The sequence below is a fragment of the Heteronotia binoei genome, chromosome 20, assembly GCF_032191835.1.
Source record: "Heteronotia binoei isolate CCM8104 ecotype False Entrance Well chromosome 20, APGP_CSIRO_Hbin_v1, whole genome shotgun sequence".
Classification (NCBI taxonomy): domain Eukaryota; kingdom Metazoa; phylum Chordata; class Lepidosauria; order Squamata; family Gekkonidae; genus Heteronotia; species Heteronotia binoei.
The window spans coordinates 15537582-15554372 of NC_083242.1; the positions used below are offsets into that span (position 1 = coordinate 15537582).

At 48.1% G+C, this 16791-nt stretch overlaps 1 protein-coding gene across 1 annotated transcript; it reads left to right on the top strand.

The window, feature by feature from the left end:
• Positions 1 to 570: 570 nt before the first annotated feature.
• On the top strand, positions 571 to 2385 carry LOC132588515 (noggin-2-like). Its single transcript, XM_060260922.1, has one exon. It carries the CDS (start codon positions 612 to 614, stop codon positions 1257 to 1259), a length of 648 nt encoding a protein of 215 aa, XP_060116905.1. The 5' UTR covers positions 571 to 611; the 3' UTR covers positions 1260 to 2385.
• Positions 2386 to 16791: the final 14406 nt, after the last annotated feature.

The window sequence follows — 16791 nt, forward strand, 5'->3', positions numbered from 1 at the left end:
ACTCCCCCCCACCCACCCCCCAATCTATAAAAGAAGGTTTTATTCTTGGGCTCCAATCTCACGCCAAACCCTGTCATACCGTCTAGACAAGTTGTCGTGGGTCTAAGTCCAGCTGTCACCATGGGGATGGCGAGTGGTCCGCTGTGAATTTTTGGGAGAGAGGAGGAGAGAGAGAGAAGAGAAGAGAAGGGCTGGGGGGAAATTACCCAGCGCCAAAAGAATTTGGTTTCCCCCCCTTTGGGGAAGGTTTGGGGGGGGCTGCCTGCTCTCTCTCCCCACCAGCCGTGCCACCCCCTCTTTGCTCTTCACCCTGCTTGCCTGGTTTGCAGGGAGGGGAGCGCCCAAGGGGACCTCGCATGCGTCTGTCATCTAACCCCTTGGCGATCTATTTAAAGCAAGAGGCCTTGTTGGACTTTGTCTCAGCCTATTTATGAATCCCTTGGATTTGGCAAGCGGGACCGCGGAGTATTAACTGGGAGCTTTGGAACAATCGGGCAAAAGCCAGTCCATTGCTGCAGCGCCCGGCTCCTCTCTGCAGGGCGGGGGAGGACGGTCTCTCTCTCTCTCTCTGGGTGCCAGTGGACAGAGCTCTGGCTGGGCCAAGGGAGAGCATGAGGGCCCCCCAAGCACTCCTGCTGTGCTCTTCCTTGGCGGTGCTCTTCCAGCCCGGGGCCTGCCAGCCCTACCTCCGCCTCAGGCCCTCCCCTAGTGACAATCTGCCCATCAAGGACATCATTGAGCATCCAGACCCGGAGTATGACCCCAAGGAGCAAGATCTGGACGACCGGACTTTGCGTAAGAAGTTGGGGAGCAATTTTGACCCCGCTTTCATGTCTGTGGCCGCCCCAGCCCAGGTGAACCTCTCCAGCCCCGACCCGCTGCACAGGGTCAAGGCGCCAGGACCATTGCCCAGCGAGCTGAAAAAGTTGGAGCTGGGGGAGACGCCTTACGGGGCTAGGCTCAAGATGGGCAAGAAGGCCCGGAGGAAGTTCCTGCAGTGGCTGTGGGCATACACCTACTGTCCGGTGCTGTACACCTGGAAGGACTTGGGCATCCGGTTCTGGCCTCGTTACATCAAGGAAGGGAACTGTTTCTCGGAGAAGTCTTGCTCCTTCCCTGAGGGCATGTACTGTAAGCCAGTCAAGTCGGTCACCAAAACCTTCTTGAGATGGTACTGCCAAGGGTGGTCGAGGCAAAAATATTGCACCTGGATTCCCGTACAGTACCCAGTGATTTCAGAGTGCAAATGCTCCTGTTAGCTTCCCCGTTTGGGGGTGCTCTGGGTGTGTGTGATGTCTGTTTAGGTGTGGCTCAGCTCCTGGGGTAACTTCTGCTGGAAACCACTCTGTGCCTTGGAATGGGGTGGAACGGGCCCCGTTCTTCCAGCTGCACGTGGGGCCCCGTCAATGAGGCTTAGGATCCAGCCAGTGTCGGTGGCAGATACGGCAGGTGACGGTCATCTTGCAGCCCCAAAGAATCAGATCATCTGGTCAAGAACTGGGTGGTCTCGTGGCACTCCCTACACACAAAAACACGGACGTGCATTCACAAGAGACGTTGCTGATTCGTTTCTCTGCCCTCTGGTTCCGCCCCCACCCCCAGCAGCCCCTTGCACTGTGTTTTTTTAAAAAAATAATTATTTTATTTTATTTGAAATGGGGAAAACAAAACCCAAAAAGGAACTGCGGTGCAGGCCGGAGAAAAAGCTAAGCACTACGAGATGTTTATTTTTATACATATATATCATTCTAACAAAAAGTTACCATCTTTGTAAATATAGAGATTTTAAAAGGGGGAAAAATTTCAGCTGTGTTTTTTATTTTAATTGTTATTATTATTATTGTTATTATTATTATTTGCTAATTCAGTGATGCAGGACCACATTTTGAATCCAACTCTTTAGGAAGTGGACAATTTTTTCCCCAAAGCAACTGGGGAAGATTTCCTCCCAATAGAGATGGTTTATGATACCCAGCCTACTCTGAGTCCCTTTAAGATGTTTTATTTCTATTTCCTGTAATTTTTTTCCCTTTTGAGTATGTCAGCAAATCTTCAGACTAATTTTCAAAGTTCTCTAGGGTTTTTAAAAAAAATCGTATATGGTTTAAGGAAATTTTTTTAAAAGTAGGGATTTATGAAAAGAGTGGTGGAATTTTTGTTTTGTTTTGTTTTGGAATACATATAGTAATGTAGAGATGTTAAAAGACATTTCTGGTGTACAGTTTATTTATTTTTGATGTTTGTGTATAGAAGAAGAAAAGCTAGAGATTATGCCAGAAAATATTGAAAATGTTTACTTGAATATTCCTTCCGCAACATATCAGTGTACATATCAACCATGACTGATCAAAACATTTTTAGCAATAAACTCTGTCTTTGAAGAAATTCTTTCCTGATGTACTACAGACCTTTGGGAGAGGCACTAGTGTATTTTGTCTTGCACAAACCCAGTGATAGGTGAGACCAGAAATCCCCTATGGTGCTGAAAACACAATGAAATCTCTTGATGTTAACTGAGTTATTCGTCTGTTTTAGACATCTGACATGTGCTGGGGACTCAGTTATATCATCTTGAGGTCTGGTGTGGTGTAAGGATTAGAGTACTGGAGCAGGGAGACCCCGTTCAGATCTCTTGCTCATCTGTAGAAGTTCAGTGGGTCACCCGGGGACACATCCTCTCGCTCAAGAAAAGACAGGAGGAAAATGAGATTAATCCTTTCTGCATCGATGGAAAGTGGAGTTGGAGTGATGGTGGGTTAGAGAAGGGCCAACCATGTTCTAGAAGGACAAAACAAAATGATCATCGATTGCATGCGTCTTAGCACTCGGCAAAGTTGGCAGCTCCTTTGCAACATTTGGGGGAATTAGCAAACTTCTGGGTATCATTAGGAATGTTTGATTCTCCTGGTTTTCTTTCCCCTGCTACCTTACCAGGGTCAGTCTGTCCAACTCCTTTGGTGGGTGGACTTCTCATGTGGAGTTGGGAAGAAGGGATAAATGTTACATCACCTGAGCCAAAATTCAAAAGTATCTGCTGCAAAAATGCTGGTATCTGTCCTAGTCATTTGTTGATTCATGGGTTTTATAATCTGCCAGATTTTTATCATCGTCACTGTCTTTGCCCTTTGAGGGGTTGAGATCAAGACAGTCATTGTTTACTCATGGTGAGGATTTTCAAACACCATTCCTTGAAATCTTGAGGTTTCTCATGGGTTCACTCATATTTGTAACAGAGACCACTTGTGTGCTGATCTTCCACCTGCACACTTGGACTTGCAGAAGAGTCCTGAAAGTGTTCTAGGGTGATCATCTCACTTCCAATGGGATAAAAATGGGTTCTAATGAGCCCAGCCTGTGTCCTACGGGAATTGAATGTAGTCACTAGCAGGGATGGAATTCTAGCAGGAGCTCTTTTGCATATTAGGCCACACACCCCTGATGTAGCCAATCCTCAAGAGCTTACAGTAGACCCTGTACGCTCTTGAAGGATTGGCTACATCAGGGGTGTGTGGCCTAACATGCAAAGGAGTGCCTGCTAGAATTCCACCCCTGGCCACTAGATTCAAACATAACCCAAAATCCTCTGCAACTGTGCTGGGTACTTCAGCAGACAAGTGTTTCTGAGTAGCCCCACAAATGACAATGAGAATTAAGTGCAACTGAAAAGCTCATCCAACGCACACTGCTTATTTGGAAATAAGTCCCGTTAGGTCTGGCGTGGCCCACTACGAAATGATATTACTCATCAGCCTCGCTGAATTGGATAGGGACTGATTGCTATATAAATGCCAAAGGATTAGATGCCGTGGCTTCCTTTGAATTGTGGCCAACGTGATCACAACCAGCGTTTCCAAGTCTACTGAATAGTGCTGAACCCTCCAAAGTGGTTCTGTTCTCTGGCTTTTGCCTGGATCGAGCTGAGGAGCAGTAGATAATGCTTCATGGCTCAGTTGGGTTGCCGGCCTCCGGGTGGGGCCTGGAGATCTCCCGCTTTTACAGCTGATCTCCGGCTGGCAGGGATCCGCTCCCCTGGAGGAAACGGGTGCTTGGAAGGGTGGACTCTAGGGCATTGTACCATGCAGAGATCCCTCCCCTCTCCAAACCCTGCCCTCTCCCGGATCCATCTACAAAGTCTCCAAGTATTTTCCAACCCAGACCTGGGAACCCTATTGCCCAAAATGCCAAAGCTTAGAATTACCACATCTGCCTTTGCTGAGAATGTCTGTTAAACCTCTAGTCTAGAAAACACTACCCTGTTCTTCCCCTTCCTTCCCCACAGTCTTGCAAAATTGCCTTCCCTATCCCTATTTTACTCTCCTAAGCTCAGCCAGTAAATGCGGACAGACGGACTTGAATCCTCCTAGATCCAGCGCCCCCCCTCTCCGCCATGAGTCTTGCCAGAAGTCCTCTGTCCAGGCACTTGGCATCTTTCTTTGCTTCAACACTGGAAGTCACGAATAGACACGCTTCTTAAGAATGCTTCCATCTGTTAAAATCTGTGATGGGTATTGAAATCACGAGGACCTTGGTCAGAAGGAAGATGTCCTATACCAGGGACCCCAAAGAAAGAGTGAGTGGGGGTGTGGGAAAGGAAGAATGTATCTCTGAGGATGTATGTTGTGGAGCTACATTTGTGCAAAAGGGAAGAGTGCTAATCATTTTATTAGGCCCGCTTGTTTCATTTTGAAGTGTGTTTGTGCGCACACCCATGTTTATGTGCCTAGATCCAGTGGCCTCGCTTCAGAGCTTTAACAGCAGTCCAAGATGCAGAAATTCAACAGGGTAAGCTTTTTTGCAGGTGTTAAGAGAAGCGATGGCAAGAGCTTTGCCTGTTAACTTTTGATGCACCAATCAGGTGTTAAAAGAGCAGAGCCAGTAACAAAAGTGGCAGGTTTCAAAGCAGGCCATTTAGGAGTAAGACCCAGCGTAGCGTTTGCATTTGTTAGAAGACAGAAAAGTGCAGCCCAAGAAATTTTCTGCCTGTTGAGAAGGTGTCAATCCTATTGCTGCTTCCATGCAGTGGCTGAGAAGAAATGTAGTGCGATTCCTGGTCTTCCCCCTTTCCCCCTCTCCTCTCCATATAGTGGAAACCATAGACAACCCAGGTTTCACAAAGCAAAAATTGTTCTCTTCCGTATTGGGTGTGTGCGTGTGTGTGGGAGGGGGATAAATTGATTGTTGGTGAGTTTGTGATAGGCTCTCCTCTGGGACTGATTTTCCCAAACAGTTTAAGACACTGCTTTTTCATCGTGAGGGTCAACAGAGGAGAAGTGTTGGGAAAGACTCTTATGAGAACCCAGCCCCAGATACGTTTCTTCTAGCAAACCTGATATTTGACGCCACCTGTTAAGTTTCCAAGACCAATTCTCTTCTCCTTTCTCTGCCCTGCCCCCCTCTCCCACTCCCGGGTCTTCTCAGCCAACAGTGCAATAACCTGATAGCACAGATATGCCAGCAATGTCTAAAGCACAGACAGGTGAGACTAAAATCAGGTAAACTGGCCATCGATCAGCCTGAACTGACCGTCTCCAGCCCCGACTGGGAGCCTGATCCAGTTCACATCAGCGCAGACTCGGAGACTCCATCTGGGGCCTTGCTGACACATTGCACACTCTTTGATGAATGATGATGAGAGCATTTGTGTAATTAATGTTAATTTACCAAATCAACAAGCTGTATAAAACCTACAAGCAAAACAAACGGGCTGGGAGGAATTAATGTAAAGATGGGGGGGTGGGGATGGAGTTTTCCATGCATGCTTCAATACTACCTTTTAAAAAACACCTCTTCCAGTTTGTTCCACAACATGTGAACGTGTTCTTGCTCTCAGCCATGAGGTTTGGACACCTTATGGCCTTGGGGTGGGGGGAATTGGAGGAGGAGAGGGAAGAGATCTTTCTGGTGCAATGTGCAAAACACCAGGGGTGTTTGGGAAAGAACAGGGAGGCTTGTCTTGTGAGAGGAACAACATCTGTGGCACGGACGCTGAACATCTGTAGGAGGGGGGGTTGGCAAGGGAGGGTATTCTGGGAAAATATTTCTGACCTAATCCCAGCAGTATCTGGTGTGGTGGGATTTGGTTACAAATGGCCCCTTAACGTCTTAGTGCGTTTTGTTCTGCTGGGTTTCAGGGGCACGCAGAGACCCTCCCATTGTGCTAACCTGGGAAATAAACGTTGGCTAGAATTGATGGCTAAATTTATTTGTGGGGGATGGTAGAGGGACATGCTGTCTCTCCCCCCCCCGCCCCCCAGCACATGGGAATTTTGAGAAGGATGGGAGACTCTCAGATTTGCCATGCTGTTCCACAGATTCGAGGCACACTTTCCCCATGAGAAAAGTTAAGGGATTAAATAAGAGGAAAGAAGGGTTTTATTCTTTGTACATAATGGAAAAGAGCAGGGCAATTTTTTTTGTCGAAAAAGCCCAGCAGGAACCTATTTGCATATTAGGCCACACCCCCTGACATCACCATTGTTTCGCATGGCTTTTGTGGAAAAAACCCATAGGAGCTCATTTGCATATTAGGCTACACTCCCTGACATCACCATTGTTTCGCACAGGGCTTTTTTTGTAGAAAAAGCCCAGCAGGATCTCATTTGCATATTAGGCCACACTCCGACATCACCATTGTTTCACATAACTTTTTGTAGAAAAAGCTCAGCAGGAATTCATTTGCATATTAGGCCACACCCCCTGGTGCAAAGCCAGCCGGAGCTGCGTTCCTGTTCAAAAAAAGCCTCGAGAAAGAAATTAGAGTGGCCATTGTTAAAGGGGTAGCGTGGTAGTTCGTGCCAAATTATGAAGTGGGTTCCAACACTTTAATCTACCAGGAAGCTCAGTGGGTGATTTGGACCAGTCCCTGACTGCTGAACTAACCTTGTAGGGTTGCTGTGAGACCAAAGGGAGGGGGGCAGAAATCTTGTATACTGCTCTGAGCTACTTGGAGAAAGGACAGGATAACCATGTACAGTTAAAGCAAACCCTGTTTCTGCTGCTTCTTGCATGCTTGCATGGCTACAAAATAAAAGCACTTGCCAATTGTGTTCAAGGATGCAATTCCACAGGTGGGAGCTAACACAGGCAAGGCTCTGTCCCTGGCAGCAATGCATGTCACAGCCCAGTGCGGGCCTCAGTGAAGGATCCTTAGCAATAATTCAAGTGAATCTTTGCACATTCTAGTTATTCTTGTAGATCTGAGGATGCACCACATTTTCCTGCCTTCGATAACGCCTCATGAAAAGGAGTGTATTTTCAACACCCTCCCCCATCTTTCCTACAAGAAGGTCCACTGTGAGGTCGTGTGAAAATCCCAGAGTTCCCCTCTTTTTCAAGAGAGGAGGTGGACCTCCTCTTTGTGCCACAGAGATACCATTAGAGGGCATGAAGTGAACTTTGCTGTGCGAATGTTTGCATGAGTAACCCATGCTGGATTAGAAAGCACGTCGTTTTTCTTAACCCGAATGCAGCGATGTGTCTCTTTCCTAGAAGACTGGAAAACGATGCCATATGCATATGCAGTTTCTACCCTTCTGGTTTCCTAAGGAGAGAGTCACATATTTGCAGTTAGAAAGCGGAGAGGAAAGTCGTCATCTTGTAAAAGACGTCCTTTGATACCCCATCCTGCAGGCTGAGGGGAGTAATATAGGTCACTCACAAGATCTCTGGCATCTGATCTCAACCACCCTAGTAAAATGTGGTCCTTAATGGGGGGGACCCATGGCTCAATTTTATCTTGTGTTCAGGAAGGACAAAGATCCTTAATACTGTATTTTCCCCAGCATCCAGGGGTGGAATTCTAGCAGGAGCTCCTTTGCATATTACGCCACACACCCCTGATGTAGCCAATCCTCCAAGAGCTTATAAGGCTCTTTTTTGTAAGCTCTTGGAGGATTGGCTACAGCAGGGGTGTGTGGCCTAATATGCAAAGGAGCTCCTGCTAGAATTCCACCCCTGCCAGCATCTGACGTGCTTTAGAAGTGACCCATTGAGTATGGCCCACACTCTTGACATATGGGACAATTGTCACAGATTCCAGGCTTGAAAAGAGATATTGGTCAGTTTGGGGAGCTGGAAGAGAAGCAAGCAGGGACCTGTGTGTGTGTGTGTGTGTGAAGCTGCAGATATGGCATGATAGAAGGAGAACCAAGAGGGAAGGGCTGCAGTAGTCATCCCTCATCCCGGGCCCTTGGATGTCTCACAGCACAATCCTATATGAAGTAACTCTGCATAGGATTGCACTGTTCATCCATACCCAAGAATGTCCCCCCTGCATCCTTTGATGGGCTATTTCATAAAATCCAGCACATGGGAACAGCCTGGATTGTAAAAACGCCTTTATTTCCAACCAGCAGATTGTGGCTACTGACAGACGAGAGTCCTCCTCCTCCCACTTCAGACCGTGGCAGAGAGTTTGAGAGTCACCCCTGAGCCCCTCCGTAGCCTGCAGTAAACGAATCTTGCAATGTCTTATTGCCAGCCTCCGGGTGGGGCCTGGGGATCTCAGGCAGGGGTGGATCTGGGCGGGGGGGGCAGAGGGGGGTGCTTGCCACAGGCGCCGACGTGCAGGGGCACCAAATTGGGTATGGAGTCCATTGTATTCTATGGGCCCATAAGAAAGAATGGGCCCATAAGGGGGTATCATTTTTTAATTTTGCCCCCCCTTCAAAAAAACATGTAGATCTGTTCCTGATTACAGGTCATCTCCAGACTGCAGAGATCAGCTCCCCTGGAGGAAGTGGATGTTTTGGAGGGTGGGCTCCGTGGCACTGTGTTCCACTGAGGTCCCATCTTCCACAGGTTCCATCCCCAAGCCTCCAGGGCGGGGGTGGGGGCAAACTTGCTTAATGTAAGAGCCACATAGAAGAAATGTCAGATGTTTAAGAGCCACAAGACATGAACATCAGATGCCTGAGAGCCACACAACAGAGAGGAAGGAAAATAGATGGGGGACGGAGGGGATGAAGAGGTAGAAAGAAAGCAACTTCAGCTTTAAATACATTCTTCAAGCTGCTGGCTGGCTCGGTTTGGAGAAGTCATTTGAAAAGAGAAATGCCTTCTCCATGCTGGCCAGCAGGGTGGTAGGGGCTTCAAGAGCCACACAATAGGTGCATTCACACTACACTAAATAATGCATTTTGGAACTGGATTTTTTTCTGTGTAAGAACAGCAGAAATCCAGTTCCAAAATGCATTATTTAGTGCAGTATGAATGCACCCAATATGTGTGAAAGAGCCACATGTGGCTCCCGAGCCACAGTTTGGCCACCTCTGCTCCAGGGGTTTCCCAACCTCAATCTGGCAACCCTAATGCATGTACAAAGTGCCTTCCCCCCAGCTAGGAAAGTGCCAAACATGACAAATTAGGAATGCTGGCCTCTAGGTGGGGCCTGGGGATCTCCTGGAATGACAGCTCATGTCCACACTAGAGAGATCAGATTCCCCTGCAGAAAATGGCTACTTTGGAGGGTGAACTCTGTGGCATTGCAGCCCACTGAGGTCCCTGTCCTCCACAGCTTCCATTCCCAAATCCCCATGAGTTTCCCAGCCTGGCTTTGGCAGCTCTACACCCTCATCTTCCGCTAGTGGCTGGGGGAGCGGGCGGGGGGGAGGAGCCTGGGAACCCTACAGCGACAGGAAAAAAGAATTGGGTGCAGGATCTCTCCAGTTTACCAGCTTGTAGCCGGCCGTTCCATTGCTGGGAGGCCCTTTCTGTGTCATCTCCTCTGCTCCCTTCCCTGGCCACATTTGTCACAAGTCTGCCTTCCCCATTTCAGTCCTGCATACTGAACATACACCCCCACCTCCATGCTGGAGAGCATTAGGCCCAAGGTAGTGCAGAGCTTGGCTGCCAGTCCCCAGGTGGGGGCAGGGGATCCCCTGGTTTGGAGGCCCTCCCCCCTTCAGGGGAAGGGAAATGTCTGCTGGGCACTCCATTATTCCCTGTGGAGACCGATTCCCATAGGGTATAATGGAGAATTGATCTGTGGGTATCTGGGGCTCTGAGGGGGCTGTTTCTTGACATTTTCAGCATGGCATCCAATGCCTCTTCCCAAAACACCCTCCAAGTTTCAAAACGATTGGACCAGGGGGTCCAGTTCTATGAGCCCCCAAAGAAGGTGCCCTTATCCTTCATTATTTCCAATGGATGGAAGGCGTTTAAAAGGAGAGTGTTCACTTTCAATGTGATGGCCACAACTCCCTTTGGAGTTCAGTTAGGCTTGTTACAACTGTGCTCCTGGCTCCACCCCCAAAGTCCCCAGATATTTCTTGAATTGGACTTGGCAACCCTCTGCCACTTGCCTCTCTCTCTCCCCCTCTCTCTTTTTCTCCCACCCGCCTGCTGCTGCCCGCTTCCCAACGCGACTGTTTTTTAGCACACACAACCCTGCTTTAGGATGAAAGGAGCCTTGATGAATATGCGCTGTGATTTCAAAGTGTGTTTTGTGCAGCAGCGACAACAACAACAAAGCCTCTGGGGTGGGAGCCCTGGCTCTTTTGGCTGGCTCGCATGGCGAAGTCTCAGGGGGTTTTGGAAGCCCCCTCACTATCAGCGGCGCCACTTCGCCGACAGAACAGGACGAGGCGGTTAGCTGGAGGATCAGCGGCTTAACCCCTTCTAACTTCCACAGAGCCTGCGACCAGACGGGAGCGCCTTCAAGAGAACAGCCGCTGCAAGACTAAACGACAGCCCCCCCCCACCCCCTCTCAGCTTTTTATAAAATGGTGTTTAGTGTATATGGGGGAATTAGATCTTATGAGCAAGGTTGAAACTAGCTTTTCTTTAAAGAACGCCTTCCTAAAGGAGCCTGAAGCCGGGGTCCTCTTTTTCTTCATCGTCATCGTCCAAAGACGATTAAAGAAAGGAAGCCACCGATCGAAGCTGTCTCTGCAATGTGACAGTGATTTGGGAACAGTCCTTGGCAGGTTGCCTCTAGAGAGCAGCGGCAAAGCAGCAGGTTAGGGGAGGACAGTAGCCGATGGGGTATCCCTGATGTCGACAGGGGCAATTCCTTCCTTAGCAGGGCTTTTTATGTAGAGAAGGCCCAGCAGGAACTCATTTGCATATTAGGCTACATCCCTTGACACCAAGCCAGTTGGAACTGCGTTCCTGTGCGTTCCTGCTTTAAAACAAAACAAAAAAAAGCCCTGTTCCTTAGTACGACTCGACAAATTTCCAGGTACTGCAAACAAGTTTTGAAGAAGACTGCAGATTTATACCCCGTCCTTCTCTCTGAGAGCTTAGAGCGGCTCACAATCTCCTATATCTCCTCCCCCCACAACAGACACCCTGTGAGGTGGGTGGGGCCGAGAGGGCTCCCACAGCAGCTGCCCTTTCAAGGACAACTCAAACTTCTGCGAGAGCTATGCCTGGCCCAAGGCCATTGCAGCAGCTGTAAGTGGAGGAGTGGGAAATCAAACCCGGTTCTCCCAGATAAGAGTCTGCACAATTAACCACTACACCAAACTGGCTCTCAGAGACTCAGTCCTGGCCCAGTGGTCAGGAGGACACGGGGCTCAGGTATGATTTAATTCAGGTCCAGTTCAAACACAGTCCCCTCTGCTTGCCCAAACCCACCCCACATGAAAGAAAATCATTTCAGAGGAGGAGAAGGAAGTGGAGGATTTATACCCTGCCCTTCACTCAGAGTTGCAGAATGGCTGACAATCTCCTCTCCTTCCTCTCCCTACAACACACACTCTGTGAAGCAGGTGGGGCTGAGAGAGAGCTGATAGAACTGCTCTTGAGAGAACAGCTCTGAGAGAACTGTGGCTGACCCAAGGTCACCCAGCTGGCTACATGTGGAGGAGTGGGGAATCAAGCCCGGTTCAAAGTGCATTGATAATGGATTGAAAGTGCATTAGTATGTGTGAAAGCACTATACACATACCATTTGTATTCTAGGTATTTTTTTATGTGTGTTAAATGTATATAGTCAGAGTAGGGCCAGCATTCTCAGTCCTAGATGGGGCAGAGCCTAAACACATAGGGTTATTTTGAGACTCAGTCCCTGGCCAATGGTCAGGAGGACACAGGGCCCAGATATAATTTTATTCAGACCCAGTTCAAACACAGCCCCCTCTGCTTGCCCAAACCCACCCCACATGAAAGAAAAAATTTCGGAGGAAGAGGAGGATTTATACCCTGTCCTTCACTTGGAGTCTCAGAACAGCTGACAATCCCCTCCCCTTCCTGTCCCCACAACAAACACCCTGTGAAGTAGGGTGGGGCTGAGAGAGCTCTGAGAGAACTGCTCTTGAGAGGAACGGCTCTGAGAGATCTGTGGCTGAGCCAAGGTCTCCCAACTGGCTACATGTGGAGACAGGGCCAGCTCGCCCACTCTGCAAACTAGGCAGTTGCCTAGGGCGCCAGGAGGGAGGGTGGGTATGCCACAGTGGAGGAGTAGGGAATCAAGCCTGGTTCTCCACCACTCTTAACCAGTACACAGAATTAACATATTGTGGCAAAGACCTTCCAGTTCATACCAAGCTCCATGCACCACTGGGTCCGTGTAGACAAAAGTTTACCCAAGGTATGAGCTTTCGTGGGCACGCACAGTTCCTCAGATACACCAGTATGGAAGCGAACAGTTCATATATATAGGCAGATGCCTGTATTTATTTGGTGTGTTGCTGAAAAGTTTGCTAAATGTTTGCCCATTCAAATGGTTCAGACAGCGGTTTATTGGTTATGGTTCAGCTCTACAATTTGCTTCCAGAGAGATGTTAGAGTGCCACATACTATGCTTGACCTCATTGCCATATTCTTGGAGCATTTTTGGAGGGGGGTGGTATGGCTGTTCAATAGTACATATGAACGTATGAAACTGCCTTATACTGAATCAGACCCTTGGCCCATCAAAGTCAGTAGTGTAATAATAATAATAATAATAATAATAATAATAATAATAATAATAATAATAGTTTATTTATATCCCGCCCTCCCCGCCGAGGCGGGCTCAGGGCGGCTAACAACATTTCATAAAATTATACAGAGTTTAAAATCACATTAACTTTAAAACATTCCAGTTAACCAAGTATTATACAGATTTCCAGGTGCTAATTCCATTTATAATGATAACAGCGAAAGTCACCCAGCAGCGGTCTCTCAGCCAGCAAAGGCCATCCTGAAAAGGGTGGTCTTGCAGGCCCTGTGGAACTGGTCAAGGCACCGCAGGGCTCGCACTTCTTCCGGGAGCTGGTTCCATAGGTGTGGAGCTGCGATAGAGAAGGCCCGTGTACGGGTGTTTTGGAGTTTGGCCTCCTTTGGTCCAGGGATAGTCAGCTGGTTCTTCCCTGCTGACCTCAGTGCTCTCTGGGGTTCGTATGGGGAGAGACGGTCCCTCAGGTAGGCAGGTCCTCGGCCATATAGGGCTTTAAAGGTAATAACCAGCACTTTGTAACGGACCCGGTAAATAACTGGCAACCAGTGCAGTTCGCGTAGCCCCGGCTGTATGTGCTCCCACTTCGGGAGCCTCAATATCAGCCTAGCCACCGCGTTCTGCTCAGTGTCTTCTCAGACTGGCAGCGGCTCTCCAGGGTCTCCAGCTGGGGTTTTTCACGCCTATTTGCCTGGACCCTTTTTAGTTGGAGATGCTGGGGATTGAACCTGGGATCTTCTGCTTACCAAGCAGATGCTCTACCACTGAGCCACCATCCCTCCCAGGACGTCCCTCCTAGTAAGGACACATACCCAGAGGATGCATTCACACTACACTAAACAATGCAGTTTTACAACTGGATTTTTACTGTGTAAGAATAGCAAAAATCCAGTTACAAAACACATTATTTAGTATAGTGTGAATGCACCCACTGACACCCTTTCAGGGATGCCTGCTTTAAGGTGTGTTGCATGCCCACCCTGTAGACCGCAGTTGTGTAGTTACCTGCCTCTTGAACAGGTCAGAAACTTTAAACCCTAGAAAAAGAATGCACCTTGTCTGGATTTCGCAGCTGAGTTTTAAGTCAATAAGCCGTTATTACCAGCCAAAGAAGGAAGATCTCGGGATCCACTCCCCTGATAACAAAAAGCTGTCCAACTAACCACTGTGTTCCCTCTTGATCCTGGCTCTCTCTAGACCATTATCCACACCCAAAGAACCCATCCTGACCCCTCCCTTATCTCCAAAGTTCTAGTCCACCATTTCTCTTTGTTTGATAACATATTTCATGATTACTCATTTAAAAAACACATTAAAATGTGCCAAGCATCCCCAGCAACTTCAACCAATCTCCACCATCTTGGTTTAAACTTCACACCCTGATCCAAACTCCTCTAGTGGTCAAGAGATGGTTTGTACACTGGAATTTTGTGCACTGGAATTTTGTGCACTGGAATTTTGTACACTGGAATTTTGTGCACTGGAACACAAGAACTCGTGGGCACTCAATGAAATTGCTGAGCAGTCAGGTTAGAACAGATAAAAGGAAGTACATCCAAAGGGTGATTAACACATGGAATTCACTGCCACAGGAGGTGGTGGTGGCTACAAGCATAACCAGCTTCAAGAGGGGACTGGATAAACATATGGAGCAGAGGTCCATCAGTGGCTGTTAGCCACAGCATATTGTTGGAACTCTCTGTCTGGGGCAAGTGATGCTCTGTATTTTTGGTGCTTGGGAGGGGCAACAGTGGGAGGGCTTCTAGTGTCCTGGCACCACTAGTGGACCTCCTGATGGCACCTGGGTTTTTTGGCCACTGTGTGACACAGAGGGCGTTTTCGCACTTAGCGTTTGCTACCGATATTCCGCGGAGCAATTATGTCCAGACCATTTCCCTCATTTTCGCACTATTGTCTCTTTTGCGGAGTCGCTTTCCATGATGCCCCGGCTCAAATCGTTTTCACACTGGCATCGACTTGACTTCGATGCCATGTCAATCATTTTTTTAAGCGCAATTCCAGTTGCGTAATTGCGTAACAATGTAACAACGTAACAACGTAATAGAGAATCCCCCTTTGGCTTGCTGCTGGATGCCATTGCACGTAGCTGCTGTGTGGTGGTGGAGGCAGTAAGCTGTTCAATGGCGCCCAGCAATACCGGTCCCTTCTTCCTCCCAGTGTTCTGTTTGGCTCATGCAAATTGTGATGATCGCTGCTACTCGCGAGCCCCCCCCCCCCGGGATCGACCCTGATGTATATTGAGGAATTTATATGACGAAATTTCGTTGTTGCGAAATAACGCAACTAAGCCGAATTTTCAAAAAAAGGGTTTCTCTCTTACATAGAAAATAACAAAAAACGCTTTTTGGTATAAAAAAATGGTTTTGGCTTTTACTCAGCGTAAACTCTAGAAAAACTACAGGAGCTATGAATTGGCAATTGAGGCTATTCAACTAAAGAATTTTTTTATTATTATTTCGAAGTATCGCTATTACGCAAGAAATGAGAAGTTTAAAAAAAAAATGGCCGGGCGGGCACTTTTGGGAAGCACCACGAACGGCTGATGATTGGCCAGGCCAGCTGCATACATGATTTGAATTGCACGCCCCAAGGGGATGGATGGAGTGGGAGGACGAAAGGCAGAGGGTGCCGCCCACAAAGCAGTCGATGCGGGATGGGATGAATTTCCCACAACAAACTCCGCAAAGTGGATCCGGTATGGATCAGCAGGTTTTAGGAAACTCCGCTAACATGCGCATCCAGATACTGCGGGGTGAAACTGCTGAAGCCCCGGATCAAACCGTGACCGCGGAGCAACATGTGCGAAATCGAGCAAAAGATCCGGAGGTAAATGGGATGCCACCCCGGAGTAAACGCTAATGCGAAAACGCCAAGAGTGTTGGACTGGACAGGCCATTGGCCTGATCCAACATGGCTTCTCTTATGTTCTTAATTTTAAATCTCTGGCTTGTAGAAGAAGGAGGAGGAGGAGATTGGATTTATACCCTGCCCTTCACTCAGAGTCTCAGAGAGGCCTACAACCTCCTTCCCTTCCTCTCCCCACAACAGACACCCTGTGAGGTAGGCAGGATTGAGAGAGCTCTGAGAGAACTGCTCTTGAGAGAGCAGCTCCAAGAGAACTGACTTGCCCAAGGTCACCCAGCAGCTGCATGTGGAGGAGTGGGGAATCAAACCTGGTTCTCCCAAGATGAGTCCTCTGCTCTTAACCAAACTGCCATAAGGAAGGTAACTCAGCTAGTTTTATGGACTAGTCATTGTCAGAATCGCATTGTCTTGACCCGCTTTAATTACTTCCTTCCAAACATTAAATGCAAAGATGGCCTTTAACTGTTGTTTTTAAAATCTGGTTCTGTCTATGCCTAAGCACTCTGGTGCCCAGCAATACCCACAATACTCCTCTTGGCTTTAGAAGGATTTTCAAAATAATTGTCACCCTCTTTTGTATGATGTACAGTGTGTGTTGGGGGGGGGAGGGAATCCCTGTTTCACTGCTGTATCTGCAAGCAAAGCAGGGGGCAAGAGGGGGTAATAGAAATGTCAGCACACTTAAAGATGTTCTTATTTAAGGAGAGTTCTCATTATAAATAGATAAAAGCTCCCCATCTTAAAAATAACTGCTCTTATTCAGCTTACTCGTTTCTGATGCTAATAATTCACAGGCACAAAAATATGCATTAGACACTCGGGCTTGGCAACAGGGCCGGGGAAGTTTCCGTTGATGAGGACAAGGATTTCGTTTCTTTGAAGCCTCCCTTGGAGACGTGGCAGCCCCATCTGATATCAGGGGGTTGCGTTGGACAGCTTCGCAGTCTCATTCTTGTCAAGCATGGCTAATTTTGATCAATAACTGATGGGTTTAGGGCCTGAATAAAAGCAGGCCTGGGTAAGAT

Bases quoted from the DNA above. Each gene is read 5' to 3' on its own strand.
- LOC132588515 (XM_060260922.1), top strand. From the start codon at position 612: ATGAGGGCCCCCCAAGCACTCCTGCTGTGCTCTTCCTTGGCGGTGCTC.